The sequence below is a fragment of the Cyclopterus lumpus genome, chromosome 24, assembly GCF_009769545.1.
Source record: "Cyclopterus lumpus isolate fCycLum1 chromosome 24, fCycLum1.pri, whole genome shotgun sequence".
NCBI lineage: Eukaryota > Metazoa > Chordata > Actinopteri > Perciformes > Cyclopteridae > Cyclopterus > Cyclopterus lumpus.
Window position 1 is genome coordinate 20954089 of NC_046989.1, and position 27015 is coordinate 20981103.

General features: G+C 41.4%; 1 protein-coding gene across 1 annotated transcript in view; it reads left to right on the plus strand.

The window, feature by feature from the left end:
• Nucleotides 1-27015, plus strand: part of ddhd1b (DDHD domain containing 1b) — a 39584-nt gene that overhangs the window by 4561 nt on the left and 8008 nt on the right. Inside the window, exons 4-11 of the mRNA XM_034527715.1 lie at nucleotides 2228-2375; nucleotides 2463-2572; nucleotides 8847-8953; nucleotides 9317-9573; nucleotides 17023-17095; nucleotides 18535-18684; nucleotides 18995-19059; nucleotides 19363-19541. Coding sequence (XP_034383606.1) covers nucleotides 2228-2375; nucleotides 2463-2572; nucleotides 8847-8953; nucleotides 9317-9573; nucleotides 17023-17095; nucleotides 18535-18684; nucleotides 18995-19059; nucleotides 19363-19541 — 1089 coding nt within the window. The remainder of the gene's footprint in view (nucleotides 1-2227; nucleotides 2376-2462; nucleotides 2573-8846; nucleotides 8954-9316; nucleotides 9574-17022; nucleotides 17096-18534; nucleotides 18685-18994; nucleotides 19060-19362; nucleotides 19542-27015) is intronic.

Here is a 27015-nt window from a genome sequence, read left to right on the forward strand (position 1 = left end):
CGTGGGTGTATGATTTTGCTTTGCCCTGGGTAACGTATTCCATTCTGTCGGACAGATATGAGGTTGAACCAGTTATGTATTTTATCAGAGAGTCCAATGGTGTATTTCAGACGGTGAAGGAGGATGTTGTGGTCAACTGTATCAAAAGCAGCTGTTAGGTCCAGGAGGATGAGTAGAGATGGGGAACCGGTATCTGCTGCCATCATGAGGTCATTGGTGACCCTGACCAAGGCTGTTTCAGTGCTATGGACAGGGCGGAAACCAGACTGAAACTTCTCAAAAAGGTTACTGTCTTTGAGGTGATCGTGAAGTTGTGCTGCAACTGTTTTTTCCAGAACTTTGGACAGAAATGGAAGATTTGAAATGGGCCTGTAGTTGGAGAAAACTTCTGGATCCAGGGTGTTTTTTTTTAGTAGTGGTCTGATGACAGCAGGTTTTAATGCAGATGGGATATGGCCGGCCAGGAGGGAGTGGTTTATGATCTTGGTGATTAATGGAGAGATGGCAGAGGTGTTTGTCTTTAGCAGAGCTGATGGGAAAGGGTCCAGAGCACAGGTGGTTGGCTTTGTGTTTTTGATCATATCCTCCACTTCCTCCTGTGTGACAATGGAGAAGGAGCAAAGAGGCTGGACAAACTCAGATGGTGGGTCGGTGGTTGTGAGAGGCAGGACAGCAGTGGCGGAGAGGTGTGAGCGGATGTTTTCAACTTGTTGTCGGAAAAAAGTGATGTGCATATTGCACCTATCCTCAGTGGCCTCAGGATGGACAAGTGAAGGCGGTTTGAGAAGATGATTTACAGTAGAGAAAGGTTGTTTAGAGTTACCGGGGCTGTTGTTGATAATGGTGGAATAAAACTTGGACTGTGCATCTCTCAGAGCTTCTGCATAGGCCTTCCTGTGCTCTCTATATGCCTGTTTGTGAACAGTCAGTCCAGAAGCCTTGAGCCGCCGCTCGATGACAGCAGCCTTCATCTTATGCAGCTCGCAGGTGTACCAGGGTGCTGAGCGCGAGAAGGAGACTGACCTGTGTTCTTCAATCAGGGTGGATTCATTGCTGATGGATTGAGCATTGAATAGTTCGATTTTGGCCAACGTGGGATGAGTCTCTGTATAGGTCGCAGAACACTGAAATCTGCTCCACGCAGACTGGAATCCCCTCCATGAATTTCATCCAACCCAGTGCGACGGGATCTCGACCATAGAGACGGGATGTTTGTAGCAGAGCAGCTCGGCTGGTTATTGAAAATAATGTTTCGACCGGAGCCTCTGTGAATGTAACGAGGGCGGCGTAGAAGACCAAGCTCGTTGACGATGGGGATGTTGAGTCCAGGAGTAGTTGCGGGTTTTAGTCGGCGGAGTTGTGAGATAGAATAGCAGAAAGCCATGCTGACCAACGAAGGGTGTTGCCTAGCCACGCTAGCTGCTAGCCCGAATGCCTCTCGGTGGAAACCAAAGTTTAAAGTCTCAGATGGAGAAGTGGCGAACAACGCCAGCGTCCTCTCACATCTATGGGGATATTACTGTGATATGAGGACACAAGATGAGGACAACATACAACAATCTTTAATAATTTAACACCAAGCCCCTGTAATACTGGGTTTTAGTAATGTAAAAAAGGCTCTCTCTAGGGCCAGTGTTCAGTTTGCCTGTTCTAGACTGCTGTAGAAACATGGCAATGCAATATTGTGGACTCCAGATTGATAGAACGATAGTAGATAAAAATGAAAACACAACAATTCTAAGTTTTACTACCTAAAAAACAGATTTAAAAAAAGCTGATTAAAAGAGTTATGAATATTATATTTATTTTCTGCCAATTATTCCCCCAAAATGTTACACACTTACAGTACAGACTTAGATATAGATATTCATTAAAACGTCATTCATGGTGCTCTCTCAATACCATTATACGCAAAACTACTTACGGGTTTGTTCTGTCTACTTTGACCTACATTAATGGCCCATCTCAAGATCAGGGTCATAATAAATGAACATGTCACATGGTTTTCTTGGTGATGTAAAAGGAAGTTGAAGTGTCCTTGTGTGAGACAGCACTCTGCTCTGAATGATTACGATGGGTTAAGTTTACTTTGTTGTACGGGAAAATGGTTTGACCACTTTCATTTATTTGTTATAGTTAATAGTTGGCAATATCACATAATAAAACACTGGCCCACTGCTGTGAAAAACATCACCTCAGGTAATAATGAACCCTCTCATATCCTCAGCCTCTAGCAGCGGGACACGTCTCCATCGGGGTTATGTAGAAGAGGCAGCACCTGAGGACACCCCACCTGAAACCACGCACATCGTCTTTGTGGTGCATGGTATCGGCCAGAAGATGGACCAGGGCCGCATCATCAGGAACACCAGCATGTGAGATATTGAGAAGTTTCCAGTGAGCGCACAGATAACTGAGAAATGAATCAGAATAATTCTTGAAGTAATCGTTTTGACTTGTAGGATGAGAGATGCTGCCAGAAAGATGGAGGAGAAGCACTTCTCTGATCGCACCACAGAGCATGTAGAGTTCCTTCCTGTGGAGTGGAGGTCAAAACTGGCTCTGGATGGAGGTATGCTGCACCTCAGCCCTGTGCTGTAAAATGTTGAAGGGACTGCACTAGAAATTGACAATTAAGCTATTTATGCTAAAAATGTTGTTGAGACCTAAGTGGTATTTTATAAAAGTCAATTGGATTAAGGGGGCCCATGCAAAGGTCTAATGCAGGGCTGTCAAACTCATTGTCACCCTGGGCCACATCAAAGGACTGGTTGTAACTGTAACACTGTATAAACTACTCCCTAACATATTGTTAAATAACTGTTTTTGCATTTGATTATTGTTTATTCAAGTGTAAAAATATTGTACATGCATTTATACAAATGTATATGTTATTATAACATTCATCCATTTAATTTAGATCAAGATCAAACTTTAAAAAAAAGAAAATAATAATCAAATCAAATGATCAAATGTTTGTTATTACTTTAACTTTGTTGAGAAGGACATAACATCTTGTCCAACAAATAATTGTGAGCTGCTAAGAACACGTGTGACATACGTGGTCTGGGCCTGCTCACATACCTTTAGCACTGCTTGGAAGCTCGTGTAATGTCTTCAGCCAGTATGACGATTGAAATTTAATGATCGTCTATTCCTGGTGTTATTTTTGGGGAGCTAGACCTATATTTAAGCAACAATTTGTCAGATTTGATGTAAGAAAAACAATATTATTTTGGACATTACATGAAATAACATGAAAACATATGAAGTTAGACTACTGTACTGTTTTTAATTGAAAAAAGGTTTGAACACCTTCATTGGTTAGCTAAAACAGTCACTGGATTCTAGTTCACGAGGACCACTGCTACCCGCATGTCTATTTTCATGATATTTTACTGTACTTTCTTTTGAGAAAATTAAAATGCAAAAGTCAGTTATAATATTCATAAACTGTACAGTAAAATCTCATGAAAATATTCACGGGTCCTCGTGATCCCACTGAAAGTTTGATATAACCTTTAAAGTATCTGTTTTTATAACAGTTCAAATTTTAGGATATCATAAATATCACAATTTCTTTTATGCAGAATTTGCTTTTAACTTTCTCAAACTGTACAGTAAAATATCATGAAAATATACATGGAAATAGCAGAGGTCCTCATTAACAAGAATCCAGTGAACATTTTAGCTAACAAATGAAGACATGTTTTTTTACAGATTAAAGAAAACATTTTCAACTAAGAACATTACAATAGTGTAACTTCATATGTTATTATAATGTTATTTCATATGATGTCCAATCAGATTGTAGCGGTTTCGGAGGACATCTCAATGCGAAGAACCTCTGAAGAGCGTTAATGCAGCTGGACGACTTGATTATCTCAACATGTTGAACTCATACAGCTAAACATGATGGCCCATCGCTTACTCTCTGCCTGTCCTATGGTGCGTCTGGTTGTGACAGACAGTTCCAAAAAACATCTAACATATAAAAGGAGGACAGATTTTAAGATGTTCAGGTAGCAGGTCTGCCATGCGTTGTTCTTCCAGTTCTTCCACTTCTTGCTACCCAAGATCCACAGTCCTGCTGCTCTGATCACTTCTGTCAGGTGACATAGGAGAGGTGGTTATCTTTGGGCAGAATTAGTGGGTTCTTTTGGAGTGTTTAGTCTGCCTTAAGGTTGTCACGATACCAAATTCTAACTTCGATACGATACCTGCCATAAATATCACGATACCCGATACTTATGATACGATACCAGAAATCGATACGATACCACAAATACCATACAATACTGGTATATTTATCTATAATAGTAATAAATAAAACATCTGTATGGTTCCCTTTTTACCAGCTTGTTCCTTCCCAGCTTTTTCAACACTTAACAAATGGCCTTAATATTAGTATTAGCCTACAGCAAGATATTAATGTAAACTACATGGTGCCATCATAGCATTGATTATACACGGCTCTGTAGGCCTTTTGTCTGTATCTGACCAGATGACTACATAGTTCCTTCCATAAGTATGAGCAATTGTAGAGTTCATATTTTATCTTAATTCATGGAATAATTACTTTTCCTTAACTAAAAATAAAAATAATTAAAGCTGCGAGCAGCGATGAACGGGTCCTCGCTCATCTGCGGCCAGTCGGGGACGCCGGCTGGTCGCCGGCACGCTCGGCCGAGAATGCAGGGCCGCCGGTCGGACGTTTTACCGTTTATCGTGTAACGCTGATTTTCTTACGCCAGTAGGTGGCGCTTTGACTATGAGTGAAAATAAGCTTGTCGATATATCCTCAGGCCGTGACTTGTAACAACCACGACACATTTGGGGCAGATTCGGGCAAGTCCAGTTGAGCCAGTAGGTGGCGCAATGAGAATGTGAACATATACATGAATCATGTGTCTCTACGTGAAGTGTAGACCATGTTGTGTACATTTTATGTCAATCTGATGCATTTTAGGCTTATTTGTTTTGGCCAGTAGGGGGCGCTTTGAGAATGTGAACATATACATGCATCACGTGTCTCTAAGTGAAGTCTAGACCACGTCATGTAAATTAAAGGTAAAAAAAAAAGTGATGCAAAATTCAACCCTGGTCTGGATTTGAACAGGCATTGGCTTATACCATATACCATATATAGTTTATATTTAGAACAAATATGTATTTAAAATATATATATATATATATATATATTTCATATAGATATTATATTATATATATATATTCTGGTCTAAAACTAAAACTTTTTTTAGTTGGTGTTCCTATGACAATTTTGAATGTTTCTTCTTGGAAATGTGTTCAGGCCTTGACTGGCATCATGCATGATTATTTCTGGAAGGATTGGTTTAGTTATAACAACAGTCTATAGCATAAAACAACACAGAAAGTGGGATTTTATTTACATTTACTATGAGCTTTGAAAAACAAGACACGCCCCTAAGATGTTCATTGGGCCATAGATCCTTACCACAATGAGATATAAATAAACGGTTAACATATTCTAGGTCATCTGGCTTCAATAGTTCGATTGATATCAAATGTTGTATGATTTGGACCCAGCATGTAGTAAAGGCAGTAAATGTTGTGTTTTTCACAAAATTCAAAATGGCGGAAAATCTAAGTAGGCGGACCTTAGGGGTCTGAGAGGCTTTTTTGTAGAGCAGGTGAATATGGACATGTGTAAAAAAATTTCAAGTCAATCGGACATTCTGGGTGAGGGGCGTCGCCGGTCAAACTTTGAAGGGGCGCTAGCGAGCAACTACAAAATGAAAAAATTTGACTCCTTTATCATACGCTGATTTTCACCAAGCCTGACAAGCGTGCCAAATTTGAACAGTTTTCGTCGCTTTCACATACCTCCAAAATGCACCCAATGTACAAAAATAAAGATCAGAAGAATAAAAATAATATCCCTAACAATTTAAATAGGGTCCTCTCGGACTTCGTCAGTCGCTCGGACCCTAATTAGCTCAAGATCCACCCTCAGGCTCCACCAGCATGTAGCCATTTTGCATCAACTGTGTTTCATTTAGTACACGTTTGTGCATTGTGACGTCATGATCACATAGGCTGGTCGTTAAACTAGGCTAAGGCTACAGTGTTAGGCTGTATGTGGGTGAGCTTATGGTGTGCATCATGTTTATAATCACATTTGCTTACTTTTCGTTATTTGAACTCTTTGAAAAGTTCGGGGTGTCTGTCTGAAAGGTGCTTTAATGTTTGACGTGTCCCTTGGTCTGAGTGGCTTTGAAATGCGTTTAGCAGACGGGTCTCTGTGTCAGTGGGCTTTCCTTCACTGTCTGTATGTCAGTAGGTTTGACTAACCAGCAGAGTGTGTGTGTTTCCAGATTTCGCTTCTGGCATCTTTTTTTCATAACTGGCAAAAGCTCCGGCAAGCCATGTTGTTTTCCCAGCGATCACTGGCTGTGTCTGATAACGCTATTTTAATAAAGTATCGATACTAAAAATATGCAAAACCGTATAGTTTTGAACGTACTGGTACCGCGGTACCTTTTTACTATCGGTATACCGTGCAACCCTAGTCTGCCTCCAACGCAAATGAGATTGTCCTCCAAGGTTGGACTGAGTTTCAGCAAAGCACTCTTTTTGGACACTGTTTTGTTGATCAGATCTTTCGCAAAAACTTTCCTTTGTGCTGCTTTAAGGATAACATTCTTTGCTTGGTCCATTTCCTCCGGAGTACGAGGTAAGTCGCATGTGTGCCAGCCTTTCAATTTGCTGGTTTGTTTTGAGTGTTTGAAGGATATTTCCATGTAAACCAGGAAAGCTACTCCTCTTACTAGAGAGGCAAGGATGTAGAAGCGTTGGAAACGGTCAGAGGGTAATTCAATTCAATTCAATTGAGGACTGACGAATGCGTTGAACTCTATTGTGGACTTAGAATCGTTTTTACTCATTACAGATATAGCCGAGCACTACCTTGCTGTCCCTATAGACATTTTTGGCATCCAACTTTAAGTCTAGCTCACCTTTGATGAGATCTGCCATTTCTACTGCTAAGACAGCGACACATAGCTTAAGACATGGGACTGTAGGCTCAGACTGGGCCGCTAACTTTGATTTATGCCGGGTGGCGCGAATGACGTGGCGCGAATCTTTCGCCAGAGTTGAAATATTTCGCCCGAGGCAAAGTTGCGAAAGACAATCTGCGTTGAGACGCTCCGCCCACCTGGCTGCTGCTGCTCTAGTAGCGCTGGAAACGGAAGTTAGAATCTCTCCAGGATTCGTGACAGGTGCCAGCAGACCCAGGGGATCGAAAATACTGTTGACAGTGGAGAGAACTCCACGTCGGGTAAAGGGTTTGACTGTTGTCAACGCAGAGTATGTGAATGTATCAGTCCTGATCTCCCAGAGCAGATTCAGGCTCTGTTGTGTGGCTGTTGGTCCTGTACTACTGAGGCACAATCTTCGGGTGGGAAGGCCTCTATAACTACCTGACAGTTAGATGCAAACTTGTGTAAGTGAAGGTTAGGGTTGTCTCGAGAACATTATAACTTCGATACGATACCTGCCATAAATATCACGATACCCGATGCTTACGATACGATACCAGAATTCGATACGATACCACAAATACGATACTGGTATATTTATCTAGAATAGTAGTAAATAAAACATCTGTATGGTTCCCTTTTTACCAGCTTGTTCCTGCCCAGCTTGTTGAACACTTAACAAATGGCATTAATATTAGTATTAGCCTACAGCAAGATATTAATAAAAACTACATGGCGCCATCGTCATTGAGCATTGATTATACACGGCTATGTAGGCCTTTTGTCTGTATCTGACCAGATGACTACATAGTTCTTTCCATAAGTATGAGCAATTGTTGAGTTCATATTTTATATGAATTCATGGAATAATTATTTTTCCTTATTAAAAATAAAAATAATTAGATATTATTAAAGTAACAGTGTGCAAATTCCGCGTGGGTGGAGACGCTAAAGCGCCCTGTATCGTTTCCCTCTCCAGCGCAGCGTTGACTAGAATAATAATAATAATAATAATAATAATAATACATTTATTTATATAGCACCTTTAAAAACAGGGTTTACAAAGTGCTCTACATAGAAGCAAGGTAAAACATAACATCAATACAAGTAAACATTTCAGAAAATACATGAGGCAAAGGAGACAATGCCATAGAGGCAATGAACACAATAGAGGAATAGAAAATTACAAATACAAAATAAAGCAGAACAGACAAACTAAAATAGGGGAACCAAAGAGCTGCATAAAAGGACGACATCTTGGAGTGTACCAGTCCGGTTTTGGGGAGTGGAGTCAGCAGGAAGAGTAGAGGGTGCTGGGGGAGCTGTAACAGTTCCTCATGTCGTTGCCACCATCTCGCTCTTGGAGACTGTTGTTGTGATGACGAGCTGCAGAGGGAGGGGATGGAGAGAGTGGAGCGACCAGGCCAGGAAATAGATGAAATAGGACCCGCTGTAGCAGTGTTATAAAAATTGTTACTCAACGTCGGTTATAAAATCATCAATCAAGACATTTAGCATTTCTTGCAAGAATAAATGTCCTGAGTCAGAATTACAACGAATTACCAAGTCTGCTCTCTGAACACAATGAGAGCCATCCTTATATACTTAGATAATGCATACTTAAACAGGACTCTTCAGGTCGTCCTTAATGACGTCCATGACTAATCTTTACATCTCCCGGCTATCTCGCAGATTATTGGCATGAGCCTTCTTCGGGCAAGGCTCATGCCAATGTTATTCACTTCTGATAATTGATCATGATTTTTTTTTACTGGAATATAAAACAGTATTGAAAAAGTGTGTATTTGTATAATCACCCTGCAGACACAGTGGACTCTATCACCCCAGACAAAGTGAGAGGTCTCAGAGACATGCTGAACAGCAGCGCCATGGACATCATGTACTACACCAGCCCTCTGTACAGAGATGAGGTGAGACTGAGACTACTGTCTGCTACAGCTTTTTATTTCCCTTTAAGGAATACATCCATCCTGAAGTTTAGCCTCGTTATGTTTCCTCGCAGCTGTGTTACTGCATTTTATCACAGTGCTGACAGTTTGGGACTCTTAGTCCCATATGCTCAAATCAACTCCACTGATAGCTCTATAACACTAAATGATGATCTACTTCCTCTTCCTGAGTATGAAAGAATAGATGTTTAATCAAGACTTTATAAGCATCAAACATAACCACATTTATTTTAATCTTATTGAGACAATTAAAAATAGCAATAGAGGTAAATGCCTCATACGTTTGTTTATATATGTTGTTGTTCTGCATCTGTGTGTATGTAGATTACCAGGGGTTTGACTCTGGAGCTGAATCGTCTGTACTCACTCTTCTGCTCGCGAAATCCAGACTTTAAGAAAAATGGAAAGGTGTCCATTGTATCACACTCTCTGGGCTGCGTCATCACCTTCGATATCATGACGGGTTGGGACCCTGTGCGCTTTCATCATCAAGAAGCACCAGACCCGGAGGAAACAAAGGTGCGCTGGCCGAGTGATGAAGAGCGCCACCTTCAGGAGCAGCTGAGACTCACACGCCTCAGGTATTGCACAAGTTATTTTCTGGAACAGGTGAAGAACTCGATCTGTTTTGGCATAAAATCTAAGGCTTCAGTGATACTGCTAATCCATGTCCACTTTTGTTTTGCATAAGCAGAGGTAGTTTTTACTAGTACATACACTTTTTCACATAAAAAGTGAGAACTTGAATCTTTGTTTTCAGTCGATACATTTTTTCTAAGGCCACATTGCATTGCAAAAAGAAAGAAGAGATTAAAGCATGGAGAAGTTTAATGAATCTGTCTTGCCTTTTCTGACAAAAACAGATCCACACTGACCTCTTCTCTATAGATACTGCACAAGACAGCATCATGTTATGTGGCTTAGTGAAAGAGCAGGTCGTCTGTCAATCAGAGGATTGGTGGTTCGATTCTGGCTTTGCTAGTCCACATCGATGTGTCCTTGGGCAAGACACTTAACCCCAAATTACTTTATAATTCATACATTATAAATATACAAAATAGGTATACACTGGGGTCCTCTGTATTTGCTTTATAGAGTATGCATTATATACTTTATAGTTGTGATCCCATTAAAATCAGAGATATAAAGCTGGCCTTCAGCCTTCTATTTATCATTCATCCTTTAAATATTGACCTCCCCAGCATACATTAAATATAATTTATATTCTTCAACACAAACTAGATTACCGCGGCTCGGAGTTGAGAGTATGCCCAGACATTAGTGCCCATCAGGCTAAAAGATCAGCTGCATTTAATGCCAACAAACACTCTCTTTATGTGAAAAAATTAAATTACGCCTGCTGCATCCTGACCGTCTTACAAATTACAAATTTGCCTAAGAGGACTTTACAATCTGTACACATACTACATCCCTGTCCCAGGACCTCACATCGGATCAGGAAAAACTCCCAAAAAATAGAAAAAAACTTTCACAGGGAAAAAAGTGAAGAAACCTTCAGGAGAGCAACAGAGGAGGATCCCTCTCCCCGGATGGACAGAAGCAATAGATGGCATGTGTACAGAATGAAAAGAGTTACAGAGTTAAAACACATTCAATGAATATGACAGAAATGCATGAATAATGAATAGTAGGCATAGACCACAATCCAGACCTCCACAATCCATGAAACCAGGAGGCATCGCGAAAGAGGCTGGACCAATGAGGCCAGGCCCTTGAGGCAGGAGGCACAAAGAAGGAGGCAGGGCCATTGGAAAGGAGGCCAGGCCCAGGCCAGGGGCGGGATGCATGAAGCAGGGACCCAGGATCAGCTTCAGACACCTATGAGGCGAGAAGGCACAAAGACTCCGGGGAAGAAGAAGAGTTAGTAATGTGCAATAAAGAGACATACATTTGTCCATAAGGAGAGAGAGAAGAAGAGAGAGGTGCTCAGTGTATCCTAAAACATCCCCCAGCAGCCTATAAGCCTATAGCAGCATATCAAGGGGCTGGACCAGGGCAAACCTGATTCAGCCCTAACTATAAGCACTATTAAAGAGGAAAGTCTTAAGTCTATTCTTAAATGAGGTGACTGTGTCTGCCTCCCGGACTGAAAGTGGAAGCTGGTTCCATAAAAGAGGAGCTTGATAACTGAAGGCTCTGGCTCCCATCCTACTTTTTAGGACTCTATGAACCACAAGTAGCCCCGCATTTAGAGCAGCCTGATAATAAGGAGTTACAGTAATCTGGTCTAGAAGTAACACACGTGTGAACCAGTTTTCCTGCTTCGCTTTGAGACAAGATGTGCCTGAGTTTTTAAGTGTTCTGTAGATGAAAAAATGCAATCCTTGAGATTTGCTTCACGTGGGAGTTAAAAGTCAAAAGATAACACCGAGATTCTTTATTGTGGTGTTGGATGCCAGGACAATGCCATCTACAGAAACCACATCACCAATCAACACGCCATTCCCATTTTTTTGTGAATGCTGAGCTTGTCAAAGGGACACCGGCTCTCAAATGGACATGCATAAACGACCAGTTGTGCAAAAGGTGAACTTCAAAAACTATGGTTCTTAAAGTCTCTTTAAACTTGTATGCAACTAAATAATCTGATGTGGAGGGTTCTGTTTGTACTTCATTCCTGTTGGTACTGCAGAACCACCTTCAGCTAGGTGACCCCACCAACAAGTCTTCATGTAACTTACTTCCATCATCTGAGAACATTAACTACCAGTGGAAGTGTAATGTCCTTGTACTAAAATGTGACTAAAACAACAACTCTTTCTCAACGAGGGTCAGTAACATCTTCAAAACTGAAGCTCTGGATGGATCTGTACCAGCTGACTGTGACCCAACTTCAAATTTGGAGCAGTAAGTTTAGCTATTTTTATTCTATTTTAGTTACTTTTTATTTAGCAGATTGTTTGCATGTTAATGTTATCAAGCTGCACTGCTTATGTGGCTAGTTTCCATTGTAGGTCCACATTCTAGAGTGATATAGTCACCATAGGTAATTTAGAGAGAGACTGTGTTGACATTAAATCTCATTTGAAGCTAGTTAAATAAAGACAGTAGTAGGTTGATATGAGTAACTGCTTTTTTCAATGTTATCTTTTGTGAAACTGTACTGCAACGCTGCTTTGTTAGCATGAAGGAGTGTGTAGATGTATATGACCTGAAGACACAGATGTCAAAAACAAATGGTCAAACTGTATTGAATTCTCCTTTGAAAGGGACAGCAGAAAAAATAACCTCATTTATATTATGTCTTTAGACTTTTGCAGTGTGTTTATTGTTATGCAGCAATTCACGATAAGTATTCCTTTTATGTGCGCAAGTTTCTTGGCTATATAACGATTAAGGTAGCAAGTGATGGAAAAAATAAGAGCGCTTGTCTCTTGTGAGTTGAGGGGAGACAGCTGATGATCAAAGCGGCGGAGAAATTATTAGTAAAGTCTGTAAACGTCTTATCACTGCTTCTCGACCACGGAGAGACGATTAAAAAACGTTTCAATGTGAATACTTATTTTTGTTCTCAGACTAAATAATACGTCAAAGTGTAATAACACTGTCTGTATCGACCAGCTGGACAGAGTGTAAAGTTACTATTATCGTTATGATTTACAGATACACTGTAATATTAGTGACTCACTGTAACACCATAGTAGAGGTTCCAGTGTAACATACATGTAGAAATACTGTCAGCAGCCATCGGTCTCTCCGGTCACTGAGTGTCACTTGATCGCTATCTGGACAACACAACACCAGTAACACTCCATTTGCCCTGTGTAATTAATTTCTTCCTTCATACTTTTTAGTTAGCTTTCACCATAACTACCCATATAAGATAATGATGTTGTAAAAAACTATAACTGTCCTCCTGTCACACTGTCATACACGTTGATGTTATTACTTAACAGTGAATCTGTTTTACAGGTGATCTCAGTGACCTGATACTCGGTCCTGAAGCGTTTCAGAACCAGCAGACTCTCCTCACAGTATAAGAAACCATCAGAAGAGAAGATGCGCCAGGATGACCTCTGACCATCTGACACAACTTCAGTCTACAAGAAACCCATTACTGATGGAGCACATGATCTGGACAGTTTACATACAAGTTATGACGTTACTACTTTTTGTATTATGTCCAATGTATATTTCTATGAATAAAGAGCTTTGTTTTTAAAAAGGGTTTTTGTCATTTTTAAATGTACAATGAATAATTTCATGGTCGAGAAATATAACGTGTTCTCTCACAAAGGTTTTATGTAATTAATCTATTTAAACAGGTGAGTTGAAAATTAGGTGAGTGATTAGATTATCATTAGTAAAAGTGCTCATAAACCTCCTTGTTGAGACACACTGCCGTGGCCAGCCAGCAGCTAATAGACCAGAACAATTGATGACAGGCAAATCCCAAAATGATGACCAATTAGAGTAGACTGGTCTTTTTCAGGAGGGGGGCTTAAAGAGACATTACAGACATATATACAGATGCAGGAGAGGTAGAATATTCTCCCACTTAAAAAATCTGAAAACCAAAACTGCTTTCTTACAAGAGACCTACATGATCACCAAGAATAATCATAGGTTGAAGGCGCCATGGGTTGGCATCCATTACAAAAGTAATTTTGTAATAGTTACCTCAATAGTGTCACTTTCGTTCTTGTTAATTTCTATGCACAAAACTGGGATGACGAAGTGTTAATTGGAAAGGTAATCTCATCTTCTTCTGATCCAAAAACTCCCACAATTCCATTGTGAGTGGTGACTGTGCAATGATCCCATTGTTAGACAAGTTCAATTCAATTTTTTTAATATCGGCAAAATCACAAATTTGACGCAGCAAGATGTGTACACAATCTGTACACATCTGACATCCTCACATCGTTTATAATAATGAGAATAATAATGAGAATTAAAGCTGCAAGCAGCAATGAACGGGGCCTCGTATATATATATATACATATATATATATATATATATATATATGTATATATATAGTATATATATAATATATATATTTCATATATATATTATATATATATTGTGGTCTAAAACTCATCATTTTATTTTAATTTTTTATTTTAGTTGGTATTCCTATGACATTTTCAAAAGTTTCTTCTTGGAAATGTGTTCAGGGCTTGATTGGCATCATGCATGATTATTTTTGGAAAGATTGGTTTAGTTAAAGCAAGTTTCTAGCATAACAAAGCACAGAAAGTGGGATTTTATTGGAATTTTTGTGAGAGTCGGTGAAAACAACGTTATTTTGCAGAATAATCATGCTCAAGGCCTTCTGATCATCCTGGAAAGAAGATTGAAGTCGATCGGAATTTTTTGTGGGAGATAACGTTAAATGTATAACGGCAAAAAGTGCCAAAAATGAGCTAAAAACGCAAAAAACGGGCAACTTCGGCAAATTATTGTAGCGCCCCCTAGTCTTCAAATCGCACAAGTTTTTTTGCAAGTTAAGGCATGCCATGTGCACTTAGGAAAAATGTTATTGAGTGATTAGTCCCAATAGTGTTGACGCTATGAGCATTGAAAAACAAGACACGCCCCTAAGATGTTCATTGGGCCATAGATCCTTACCACAATGAGATATAAAAAAAACGGTTGACATAACCTACATCATCTGGCTTCAATGATTTGATTGATATCAGGTTTTGTTGATTTGGACCAAGCATGTAGTTAAGAAAGTCAATTATGTGTTTTTCACAAAATTCAAAATAGCGGAAAATCTAAGTAGGCGGACCTTATGGGTCTGAGACGCTTTTTTGTAGAGCAGGTGGATATGAACATGTGTGAAAAATTTCAAGTCAATCGGACAATCTGGGTGAGGGGCGTCGCCGGTCAAAATTTTAGGGGGCGCTAGAGAGCAACTATGAATTGCAAAAATTTGACTCCTTGATCAGATGGCTATTTTCACCAAGCCTGACAAGCGTGCCAAATTTGGTTGGTTTTCCAATTGGTTACGTACCCCAAAAATGCTCCCAATGTATAAAAATAAAAGGCGATGAATGGATCATTGTTCCTTTGCGTCAGTCGGGGGCGCTGGTTGGTTGTTTTACCGTTTGTCACGCAATGCTGATTTCCTTTCGCCAGTAGGTGGCGCTTTGACTGAGTGAAAATAAGCTTGTCGATATTCTCAGGCCGTGACTTTTATCAAGCATGACAAGTTTGGGCAGATTCAAGGAAGTCCGGTGGAGTTCCAAGAGCCTGTTTAATTTGACACATGTATAAAGTTGCATGCGTTTTTGAGCATCCCAAGCACCTAAACTAGCAGTACATCATAGCATAAAATATGTAAATTCCCTTTGCTACTAGGTGGCGCTATGCAAATGTGAACATATACATGCATCATGTGTCTGAAGTGTTGACCACCTTTTGTAATTGTCGTGTAAATCCGTAGCCGTTTGTCACGTAACGCTGATTTACTTTGGCCAGATTCGAAGAAGTCCAGTGGAGCCAATAGGTGAATCCGATGCATTTTAGGCTGATTTGCTTTGGCCAGTAGGTGGCGCTTTGACTATGAATGAAAATAGGCTTGTCGATGTCCTCAGGCCGTGACTTGTATCAACCATGACAAGTTTGGGCAGATTCGAGGAAGTCCAGTGCAGCAAGTAGGTGGTGCTGTGATAATGTGAACATATACATGCATCATGTGTCCCTACGTGAAGTGTAGACCACGTCATGTAAATAACTTTTTGTGGGGGCAAGAAATTAGCCCCGGCTTGGATGTGATTCCGGGTCTCTGGGTCACAAAGGGAACGCCTATCAAAGCGAGCTAAAACTTCAGATGTATTAAATTCTATTTTTACTAGCCTAAATAGAATACATTATGGTCTAAATTAAATTAGTCATTTTATTTTTTAGTAGGTGTTTCTATGACAAATCCGAGCCGGCAGGCGTCTCGGCCGGCCGAGAACGTCGGGCCGCCGGTCGGATGTTTTACTGTTTGTCACGTAACGCTGATTTCCTTTCGCCAGTAGGTGGCGCTTTGACTGAGTGAAAATAAGCTTGTCGATATCCTCCTGTGAGTTTTGGAGTATGGCAAGTACCCCCAATATGCGCCCAATGTACAAAAATAAAAAGCGGAATAATACTGTGTCAGTCCGAGAGAAGAAATCCTTGCAATTTCAATAGGGTCCTCTTGGACTGACTTTGTCAGTTGCTCGGACCCTTATTAAAGCTACAAGCAGCGATGTACAGTTGTTGATATTATTGTTGGACAGTGAATGAATGTTTTAGGGTTCTTTCATTTTGGATGCGAGTCGATACGGTTGCTCAAAAGAGTTGTGCTTTGTCTCGTAGCAAAGCTTCACATTGCCGCTTTTAATAATCGTCACGTTCTCTGAACACACGAGACATTCGAGTTTTGAACTGCCTTTGGGAAGAATGAACATAGAATAGAAGACTCTGGTTTAATTAGCTAATTAAAGGTAAAACTTCAGCCAAGTTGGAATGGGGTCAAATTGACTAATGTTTGGACACACACGAATCAGAAAGCCCTCATCTCAAAAACTCCACCTAATTCTCCTCTCTTGATGAAATCAAAAAACCTGTGTTCACCAAAATTACAGTATTCGGTTGCAAGAATCAGTGCCTGAGACCAAATTAATCTCTTTTGGATGATAAAATAACATTTGATATGGTTTGATTTCAGTTTATACATGCCTTAGCCCTTGCATAAGGTTTTCAGGAAAAGCGGGTCACTTACAGTGTCGCTGTGTGACAGGCGTGATGCACTACAAATCAAAGTATGCTTTGATAGGTGAAGCGTCAACCTTATATGTTTGTTTAAACCTCTTTTATCCCATTAAAAAATGCTGTTAGCCAGTTGCCAGTGCTATTTAACGATATGCGAAAGAGTGCTTTAGCACTTCATCAGTGACACGGTAAAAATGTAGCTCGCCGCTGCTTGGCCGTTTTGTTGCTTGTAGTGTGAACGTACGACTTAGTAAGACTAAACAAACATGCAATCTTCATTGGAGTCATTTTAATGTATTTTATACTATTCATCATCCCAGGTTGAGGGACTTGGAGGATCAGTTCCAGGGTCTGCGTACCTCGATTTGTGCAGTGCCAGCCTTGAAATTTAAGGTAAAGTTGACATTTTACTTTACTGTGCATGTTTTTGGACTGTGGGAGGAAGCTGGAGAAACCGGAGGGATCCCACACCAACACGGGGAGAACATGCAAACTATACACAGAAGGACTGCCCAGATGGGGAATCGAAACCCGGGCCCCTCGTGCATGTGAGGTGACAGTGCTCGCCACTACACCACCATGCAGCCAATTACAAACGTTCTTATTCAAATTACAAATGTTCTGATACAGTTCTGATAGACTCTTAAAAGCTCAAACTTTTTAGATCATTCAAAAAATCTTCTCCTTAGAACTACACAAATTTCAAAGCCATTCGCAAAACAAAATGATTGAAACACTTATTCGTACAACAAATCCTCTGATTCAAACCCACTTATTAAAACTAAGAACTCTCTGATTCATACCACACACCCTCTGAGTCAAGCCTGTTGATTTATAAGACAGACCATCTGATTCATACAATAAATCCTCAGTTTTATATGACAAACCCTCTGATTCAAACTATAGATCATCTGAATCAAGCTCCTTACCTTCTGAGTCAAACAACAACAACCAATGATTACTACGAACATTGTCATTATATAAAACAGTGTCAGTGAATCCTCCACTATGACTACAAACTTATGGAGTTAGATCAGTCAAAAGGCAGAAGAATCAACAAATGTATTTTGTGATCTATATATAAACAACTAAATCCAGGATCAGGGCTCAGAGATAGTAGCGGGTTGTTTTTCAATCAGAAGATCGACTGTTTGATCCAAGCCCCTCCAGTCCATGTCGATGTGTCCTTTGGCAAGACACTCCTAATTGCTCACGAATAGCTGTGCTTTTGGTGTATGTATGACAGTTCAATTAGAACAGCGTTATACAAGTACATGTCTATTGACAGTCATTAGACGTTTTGAGGTTGACCTCTGACCTCCGGGCAGCTGGATGTTAGTTTATTGTCCATTCTTTTGTAATTGTAGACTTCACAGATGTAACATTATGTATTCACATTAAACCATACTTTCAAACCTATGCATATGTTATTGGCTGAAACTGAAGGAGACATATGATTTGTAAATGTTGAGCCTGTTGTTGTTTTTGATGAAAATTGCAATACATTTGCATACATATGTGTATTTCTTTTTTCTTTATTTAAAAACAGAAATACATTTCTGAAGCTTAGGGATTTAGTTTTACATTATTTCACAACATAACTATTTCTATGTAAATAAAAAAACATTGAAATTACAAACCCTACAAAACTACAAACCCTGTGGTTTAAACAAAAACACCCTGATTTTAAATTCAAACCTTCTGATTCAAACCACAAACCCAATATGTTATACAACAAAGCCATTTATGAATTACAAACCCTTTGATTCAAACTGCAAATCCATGGGTTATCTTATTCTCTTATGTTCAATTTGGACTGTTTTGTGTGGCAGATCGAAAATTTCTTCTGCATGGGCTCTCCTCTGGCTGTCTTCTTGGCGTTGAGAGGGATACGGCCTGGAAACTATGGTGTGCAGGGCCACATCCTCCCCACATCTATCTGCAAACGCCTTTTCAACATATTCCATCCCACAGACCCTGTGGTGAGCTACATTACCCACAACTGAGTGTGTCACTATCCTGCCTAGATTGCAATCATCACCAACATTTAGGATGTTTAGGGATGACCAATAGCCAACAAACAGACAGTAAACCTTTTAATAGATGCTATGTAAGTTGGTGGTGTTGCTATTAGATTAAACAACAAAACAATGAAAACTAATAACAAACATACATTCAAATGCGTTCAAATTAAAACAAAGTAATTTATTTAAATACTTCTAACATTTTAGAAGTAATTTTGTGAGAAACCCTCAACTGCTCAAAGCATCTGTTTTTGTTTGTTTGTTTCAGGCATACAGATTGGAGCCTCTAATCTTAAAGCACTACAGTAACATTGCACCTGTTCAAATCCACTGGTAAGATAAGTGGCACTCTATGATAGATATAATTGTGGTTATTTATTACATTTATTACTGAAATGTTATCCACAGCTTTAGTATCTCTCTCTCTTTTTTGTGATTTGTGAAATCATTTCGTTGCTCTTAACAATTTAGGAGCCAATTGCTCCATTTGCCAAGGTATAACAAGTATTGTATCAAAATCATAGTGTTCCACCTGTGATTGAAGCTACAGTGTCCCAGGTTAATTAAAGTACAGCTGAAGACAAAATTAGGACTCTATGTTTCCATGACTGAGGTTAATGTGGATGTAATGTGCAGGTACAACACCACCAGCTCAACACCATACGATCAGATCCGGCTCACACTGCTCAACCCCTCGAAGGAAACTGCATCTGTCTCCGACTCAGAGAGCATCCCCAGTCCCTGCACCTCCCCACCCCAGGCCAGACGCCATTATGGAGAGTCCATCACCAGCCTTGGCAAAGCCAGCATCATGGGTAAGCACACAGCAAAGTAAAGAAAAGCAAAACAGGAAAATACCGTGATAGATGTGAACTCAACTGAAAATCAGCCCTTTCAGTCATAACACCGAGCGTGTACCTAATCTGAGCTGAGAGAAACTGGAGCTGCTTGCACTACAGATATTGTAGCAAGGCAAGCAGTTGACAGTCTGCTCAAAACCAGGGGTCACTAATAGGCGGACCACAGTCCGGGTCCGGAACCAGACGCCGTTGTATCTGGTTCCAGTCTTAAAACGATAAATAATTGAGATTTATTCAATTGACGCAGCACTTATATTTTTTAAGGCTTTTCTAGCCTTTACGGTACTTGTTCAGCGGTCCAGGTAACACACAGACTAATTGCGTTGTAAATCATCTTACGTGATGCTACTCGGCATGTGTATTCTGATAAGTATTGCCCTTCAGATAAACACATACGTGACAGACGGGGAGAGAGTCATAGAAGTTATTTCACATGTCGTTCTCCAAAAAGAGAAAGTGGACAGCGAGACTAGAGCCTTTAACCAAGAATAGACAGACTCTTATATGTTCAGTCCTACCAAAGGCAGTTTATAACCAGTATGCCTCAAATATATATTTGAGACATACTCAGACCGTGGGAATTTATAGAAGCATCGATGTGAAGACAAGCACAAATCTTTTGAGCAAACGTACCCACTCAAATCCAAAAAGAAGGAACAGAAAAATAAACCTAAGAGCCCAATATGATTAGAATCCTAATACAGGGATTCACTGTCCAACAATGATGTTAACAGAGAGGGGGATAGAGCTGAAACAAGTGGTTTTAATAATCACAGATACAGTCCCTGCACACAATTTTATTTTTAAAAGATGAGAAGAATATAATGTCGTGACTTTTTTGGTTGACATCATTTCACACCTTAATGAACTGAATTTACTTTAAGTACTTTAAGATACATTTTACAAAAGCTTTCTGTAATCTTAAATGCATCCCCTACTTTTACTTGAAATGAGAGAACATAATGTATTCATTATTAGAGTATGTATTATTTATAATTCATCCAGTTCAATTATTATTTTATTAATTATTAATTATTAAATGTTTCAAAGTTCTAAAGTGAAGCACTGAATTCATTAGAACTATTCTGTGTCATTAATTTTTTTTAACCTACTTATCCGGTCGAGAGCAACATGGCTTGAATGAGAAGCAGGTGGTCCTCTGGACCGGAAGCCAGTCTATTAGCCAGTCTATTAATAAGGTCAATGGTAGAACAGCATCGTCCTTCAATCAGAGGATCGATGGTTCGATCCCCAGCTTCGCTAGTCCATGTCGATCTGTCCTTGGGCAAGTCACTTAACTCCAAATTGCTCCTCCCATCAGGTGAATGATGACATGTAGTGTTAAAGTGTTTTGAGTAGTCGGACGACTAGAAAAAGCGCAATACAAGTACAGTCCATTTATTACAATCCTGTAATCAATAATATTGCAGCACAAAGATGTAGCCACTGTGTTTCCCCAATAATTATTTTGAGACAAATCTGTGCTTTTAGGAAGTTATAACTCTAGATCAGTGGTGTGCCAGGTCATTATGCCGTGAAGTAGGGCAGAGCCTTATTAAGTGGACAGTGACTCTGGAGCTACTTCCAATGAATGTGAGGTAGTTGGTGAAGGTGGAGTAGGTGTGATGGATTTGGGGTAGATGTAGAGTTGTGTGTCGTCAGCGTAGCAGTGAAAGTTGAGAAGCAAGTAGAGAATGAAGAGGTGGGGGCCGAGTACTGAACCTTGGGGGACACCTTGAGAGAGTGGCTGTGTCAGACTTGGAGTTATTGATGATAGTGAACTGTTGGCAGTAGGAAAGGTATGACTTGAACCAGGAGAGGGCTGTGCCAGTAATGGGCAGGGAGGATGGAGTGGTTGATGGTGTCAAAGGCTGAACTAAGGTCCAGTATGATGGGGATTTTGAGTGGTCATCAGAGGAGAGGAGGAGGTCGTTGGTGACTTTGATTATGTCACGGGTAGCTACAGGAACATTACATTACATTACATGTCATTTAGCTGACGCTTTTATCCAAAGCGACTTACAATAAGTGCATTAAACCATGAGTCCAAACTCAGAACAACAAGAATCAAGCAAGTACAATTTCTTCAATAACGTTAAACTACAGAGTACTATCCATAAGTGCCATTTAAGTGCTACTAAAGTGCTAAACAACAAAGTGCTATCGGTAAGGGACATTTAAGTGCCATTTAAGTGCCACTAGAGTGCTACTACGGCTCTACCCTCCCTATTCAAGGTATAGTCGAAAAAGATGTGTTTTTAGTTTGCGACGGAAGATGTAGAGACTTTCTGCTGTCCTGATGTCAATGGGGAGCTCGTTCCACCAATGAGGAGCCAGCACAGCAAACAGTCGTGATTTTGTTGAGTGTTTAGCTTGAAGTGAAGGAGCTACAAGCCGATTGGCAGAAGCCGAGCAAAGTGAACGGGCTGGGGTGTACTGGATGTCCTGGATGTAGACTGGACCCGATCTGTTCGCAGCATGGTACGCAAGTACCAATGTTTTGAAGCGGATGCGGGCGGCCACCGGTAACCAGTGAAGGTCGCGGAGGAGCGGAGTAGTGTGGGTACATTTCGGGAGGTTGAAGACCAGTCGAGCAGCTGCATTCTGGATGAGCTGTAGAGGTCGAATGGCATTAGCAGGTAGACCTGCCAGGAGGGAGTTGCAATAGTCCAGCCGTGAGATGACCAGAGCCTGGACCAGAACCTGTGCCGCCTTCTGAGTGAGAAGAGGTTGTATTCTCCTGATGTTGTACAGCATGTACCTACAGGAGCGTGTTGTTGCGGTAATGTTGGCAGTCAGGGAGAGTTGACTGTCGAGCGTCACTCCGAGGTTCCTGGCAGTCGGAGTCGGAGCCAGCACTGAGTTGTTGAAGTTAATAGTGAGGTCGTGGGTGGGAGAGCCTTTTCCTGGAAGGAGGAGAAGTTCAGTCTTGTCCGGGTTAATTTTCAGGTGGTGAGCGGACATCCACTGAGAGATGTCGGTCAGACAGGCAGAGATTCGTGCTGCTACCTGTGTTTCAGATTGGGGAAACGAGAGGATCAGTTGGGTGTCGTCAGCATAGCTGTGGTAGGTGAAGCCATGCGAGCGAATGACAGAGCCAAGAGAGTTGGTGTACAGAGAGAAGAGAAGATGACCGAGGACTGAACCCTGAGGGACCCCAGTAGTCAGAGGACAAGGCTCAGACACAGATCCTCTCCAGGTTACCCGGTAAGAGCGGTCGGTGAGGTAGGATGAGAAGAGTGAGAGCGCGGTGCCTGAGATACCAGGTCCTGGAGGGAGGACATGAGGATCTGGTGGTTCACTGTGTCAAAGGCAGCGGAAAGGTCTAGAAGGATAAGGACAGAGGAGAGAGAGGCTGCTCTAGCAGTGTGAAGCTGCTCAGAGACAGCAAGGAGTGCAGTCTCTGTTGAGTGGCCTGTCTTGAATCCAGACTGGTGGGGGTCTAGAAGGTTGTTACTGTGAAGAAAGGAGGAGACTTGGTTAAAGATAGCTCGCTCTAGAGTTTTGGAAAGGAAGGGGAGGAGAGAAACAGGTCTGTAGTTATTGACTTCAGATGGGTCGAGAGTGGGTTTCTTCAGGAGAGGGTTGACTCTTTCCTCCTTCAGAGAGTTAGGGAAAGAGCCGGTTGAGAGGGAGGTGTTAATAAGATGGGTGAGAAAGGGAAGAAGGTCCGGAGCAATGGACTGGAGAATGTGAGAAGGGATGGGGTCAAGGGGGCAGGTGGTTGGGCGGGCAGAGGTTACCAAGGAAAGAACTTGATTAGGAGACAGGGGGATAAAAGAGGAAAACAAGGGGGAAGAAGGTGAAGTTACTGGAGGTGTAGTTATGGAAGATGGATTAGTAAGGCATGGACCATGATCCGGATTTCCACAATCCATGAAACAGAAGGAGAAAGATAGGCGGAGCACATCAGCCGGGCCATGGCAGGAGGCAGGGCCACTGAGGCAGGAGGCCGACCCACCAGGCATGAGGCATCGCGAAAGAGGCCAGATCAATGAGGTCAGGCCTTTAAGGCAGGAGGCACAGAGAAGGAGGCATGGCCATTGGGAAGGAGGCCAGGTCCAGGCCAGAGGTTGGATCCAGGAAGCAGGGGCAAGGACCCAGGACCAGCTTCAGACACAGCCAGGTCCAATGGACCCTATGAGACGTGAAGTCACAAAGACTCCGGGGAGGAAGTAGAGTTAATAAGGTGCAATGGAGAGATGCAAATTCATCCATAAGGAGAGAGAGAGGAGAGAGGAGCTCAGTGTATCCTAAAACGTCTCCCAGCAGCCTATAGCAGCATATCTAAGGGCTGGACCAGGGCAAACCTGATTCAGCCCTAACTATAAGCACTATCAAACAGAAAAGTCTTAAGTCTATTCTTAAATGCGGTGACTGTGTCTGCCTCCCGGACTGAAAGTGGAAGCTGGTTCCATAAAAGAGGAGCTTGATAACTGAAGGCTCTGGCTCCCATCCTACTTTTTAGGACTCTAGGGAAAAAAACACGGATGACCTGCAACTTTCTGATGTTAAACTCAGTGTAGAGGCCCTAACACTTTTCCAATGTAAGTCTTAAAGCCACTAGGGGCGAACGGGAGAACATGTTTTGACGCGTGTTCTACCACAAACAAATTCACAATTAATAAACAAAAACAAACAAAAACCCCTAAGGGTAAGAAGTTGCTTATGTGTCTGCTTCTTGTAGAAGACAACGTTTGCTCACTGGCCTGTCCAGCAAGTCTTAATTTGCACTTGTGCAGATCACACCAGTCCTTTCCTTTCTGGATAGTTCTTTAGAACTCTTCAGAGTAACCAGGAACATTGTGGCGCTGTAGCAACTGCAACAAGTACAATGTCTCCTTGAACAAGACTTCGTCTTTCCATACTCCACCTTTGCCTCTCCTGTAGCAAAGGCAAGTATTTGTTTAGCCAGCGCTTCCAAAAGAGGTCAGAGATGTACTGTACTTGTTTCCATTTTCTTTTGATATAGAGGTCGATCCTCTCAAACAGTCCAGTTTTTTTTTACTGAAATGCTGGTAACAGTAGCAGCGGGGTAGCCACTGCCACACAGCTGGCTGCATACTAACCCACTCCAATAGCATCTGGCAGAGTGGCATAACGTCCATTTCCATGGCTGTTGTTCTCCCAGGCTCAAGCATTTTGAAGGCGTTGGTACCTATCAACAACTACACATCAGCTTGAATTCTCAGAACACTCACACCATCCAAGTATGGCCACTTTGCCAAATCCTCTTCTTTGATGAGGCCATCAGTGCCTACAGGCATCCTCCCCTGGGCACAGACCTCCGGCAAACCACAGAATCTTGAAACCTCAAAATCCGTCAACATGCAGCCGGAAACTGCTGCTCCTGAGCCCATAGTTCCCAAGTGGACCCGGGTCCTCCATCTATTCAGATCAAGCCTCCTCACCAGGTTTTCAGAACAAAATGTCGCTGCACTGCCTGGATCCAGAAAAGCACATGCCTGCGTGACCTGGTCTCCCCCACTGGATCTCACCTGCATTGGTACGATGGGCATAATCCCACTGTTACCGGCCCCTGTATGACCACATGCGTGTAGAGAGACACTGCTACTTCTTTTGAATCTTGGCTCCAATTCTGATTTGATCCTGTTGATATTTGTGCTTACTGTATGCAATTGTGTATTTGACAAAACTTGCTCACCAGAGGCCTTTAATACTGCTAATTTAGCAGCAAAGGCAGCCATTTCCGTGTCAACCTCCAGTTTTTCCTTTCTCTTTCTCAGCAACTCGGCTTGCTCCATCCAGCTCGTGCTTCTCCGTTAAGGCTGCAACTCGAACTTCAAGTGCTGCTCTCTCTGCCTCTATCTGAATCGATACAGATGAAGGTTTGCTGGTTCTTAAGCTGGTGTGACTTTTTCTACTTGATTTCAAACAGAAACATTTCTTTCCATATTGGCCATACTGCCACTGGGTTTTACTTCACTCTCAAAATCATCATTTTCAACAGGTTTGGACATTTCTGTATACCTAACCACTTTTTTACGGCATCAGTAAATTCATGAACACTCAACATTTTTGCTTTGAACCATATCTCATGTTTCTCCCTTTCTTCATGAGATAAGATATGGGACATATCGATATTGTTCCTTTGTTTCATTGCAAAGAGTTTCGTACTTATCAAAAGTACATTGCACCTCTGTTTCGTATTCTCTGTCTTGAATTGTCCTTTTAAGATCAGAAGCTTTGTTTAGTTTGGCCTTCCGAGCCCTTTGTAGATTGTCCAGTTTACCCATGAATGCCTTTTGTGTCAGTTTAACAGGACGTTTCCTGACAGATTGTGTTTCCCTTTCACCATTGTCCACACTGGGATTTGACTGTGTTTCAGCCATGGTTGGGTCCTTAACAATAGAGCCTTGATTTAGTACCTTTAGGCCTATATCAGAATTAAACAATTCAAATTTAAACCACCCGTACAGCTCTTATATTAGGCCTATAAGCTGGGACCAATGCATTGGATTTATACACACAAATAAAAGTGCGCACACATCTTTAACTTGGCCACGTTGGTAGCGCTACATACTTCTGTCCATTTAGAGTGTCTATTGGTCCAAATTGTACTTCTTCACGTCGTCCACTTATATTGCAAAGCATGTCGACCAGCTGCTGAATTACATGACGTCGATCAGCTGTTGACTCCCGCAATGTTGATCGGCAATGCGATCTGCCCGCGATGCCAGCTGTCCAATCCAGCGATGTCGATCAGCTGTCCAATACAGCAATGTCGATCCTGCTTCCCATCCACACTTGTTCTCATTAGCAGGCACTTACCTATGCCATTTAATGTTAATGTACCACCCTGTGTTCAAATGTAGGAACTGCATGTCCCAATTCACCCAGTGTTTCCCTCAAAGATAGAAGAAAGCAATAAAACCACATTTTGGCTCCAACACTGAAGTTATTTTACTGGCCCTGAACACCTCAGAGATCAATTATCTGGTGATGTGGTTTCTGTAGATGGCATTGCCCTGGCATCCAACACCACTGTAAAGAATCTCGGCGTTATCTTTGACCCAGACTTGTCCTTTAACTCCCACGAGAAGCAAATCTCAAGGACTGCATTTAAAAAATCAGGCTAAAAAACTAAGAAAAGAGATCACATGACTCCTGTATTAGCTGCTCTGCACTGGCTCCCTGTAAAATCAAGAATCACATTTAAAATTCTTCTCCTCACCTACAAAGCCTTGATTGGTGATGCACCATCATATCTTAAGGAGCTTGTAGTACCATATTGCCCCACTAGAGAGCTGCACTCACTAAATGCGGGGCTACTTGTGGTTCCTAGAGTCAAGATAGAAAGTTTGCCTCTCCGGACTTGTAGATGTGTCAGTTCTGCACACTCTAATGCAGATCTTGATCCAATGCTAATCCAATTCTAATTTAAAAAGATTGATTTTCTACCATTTTA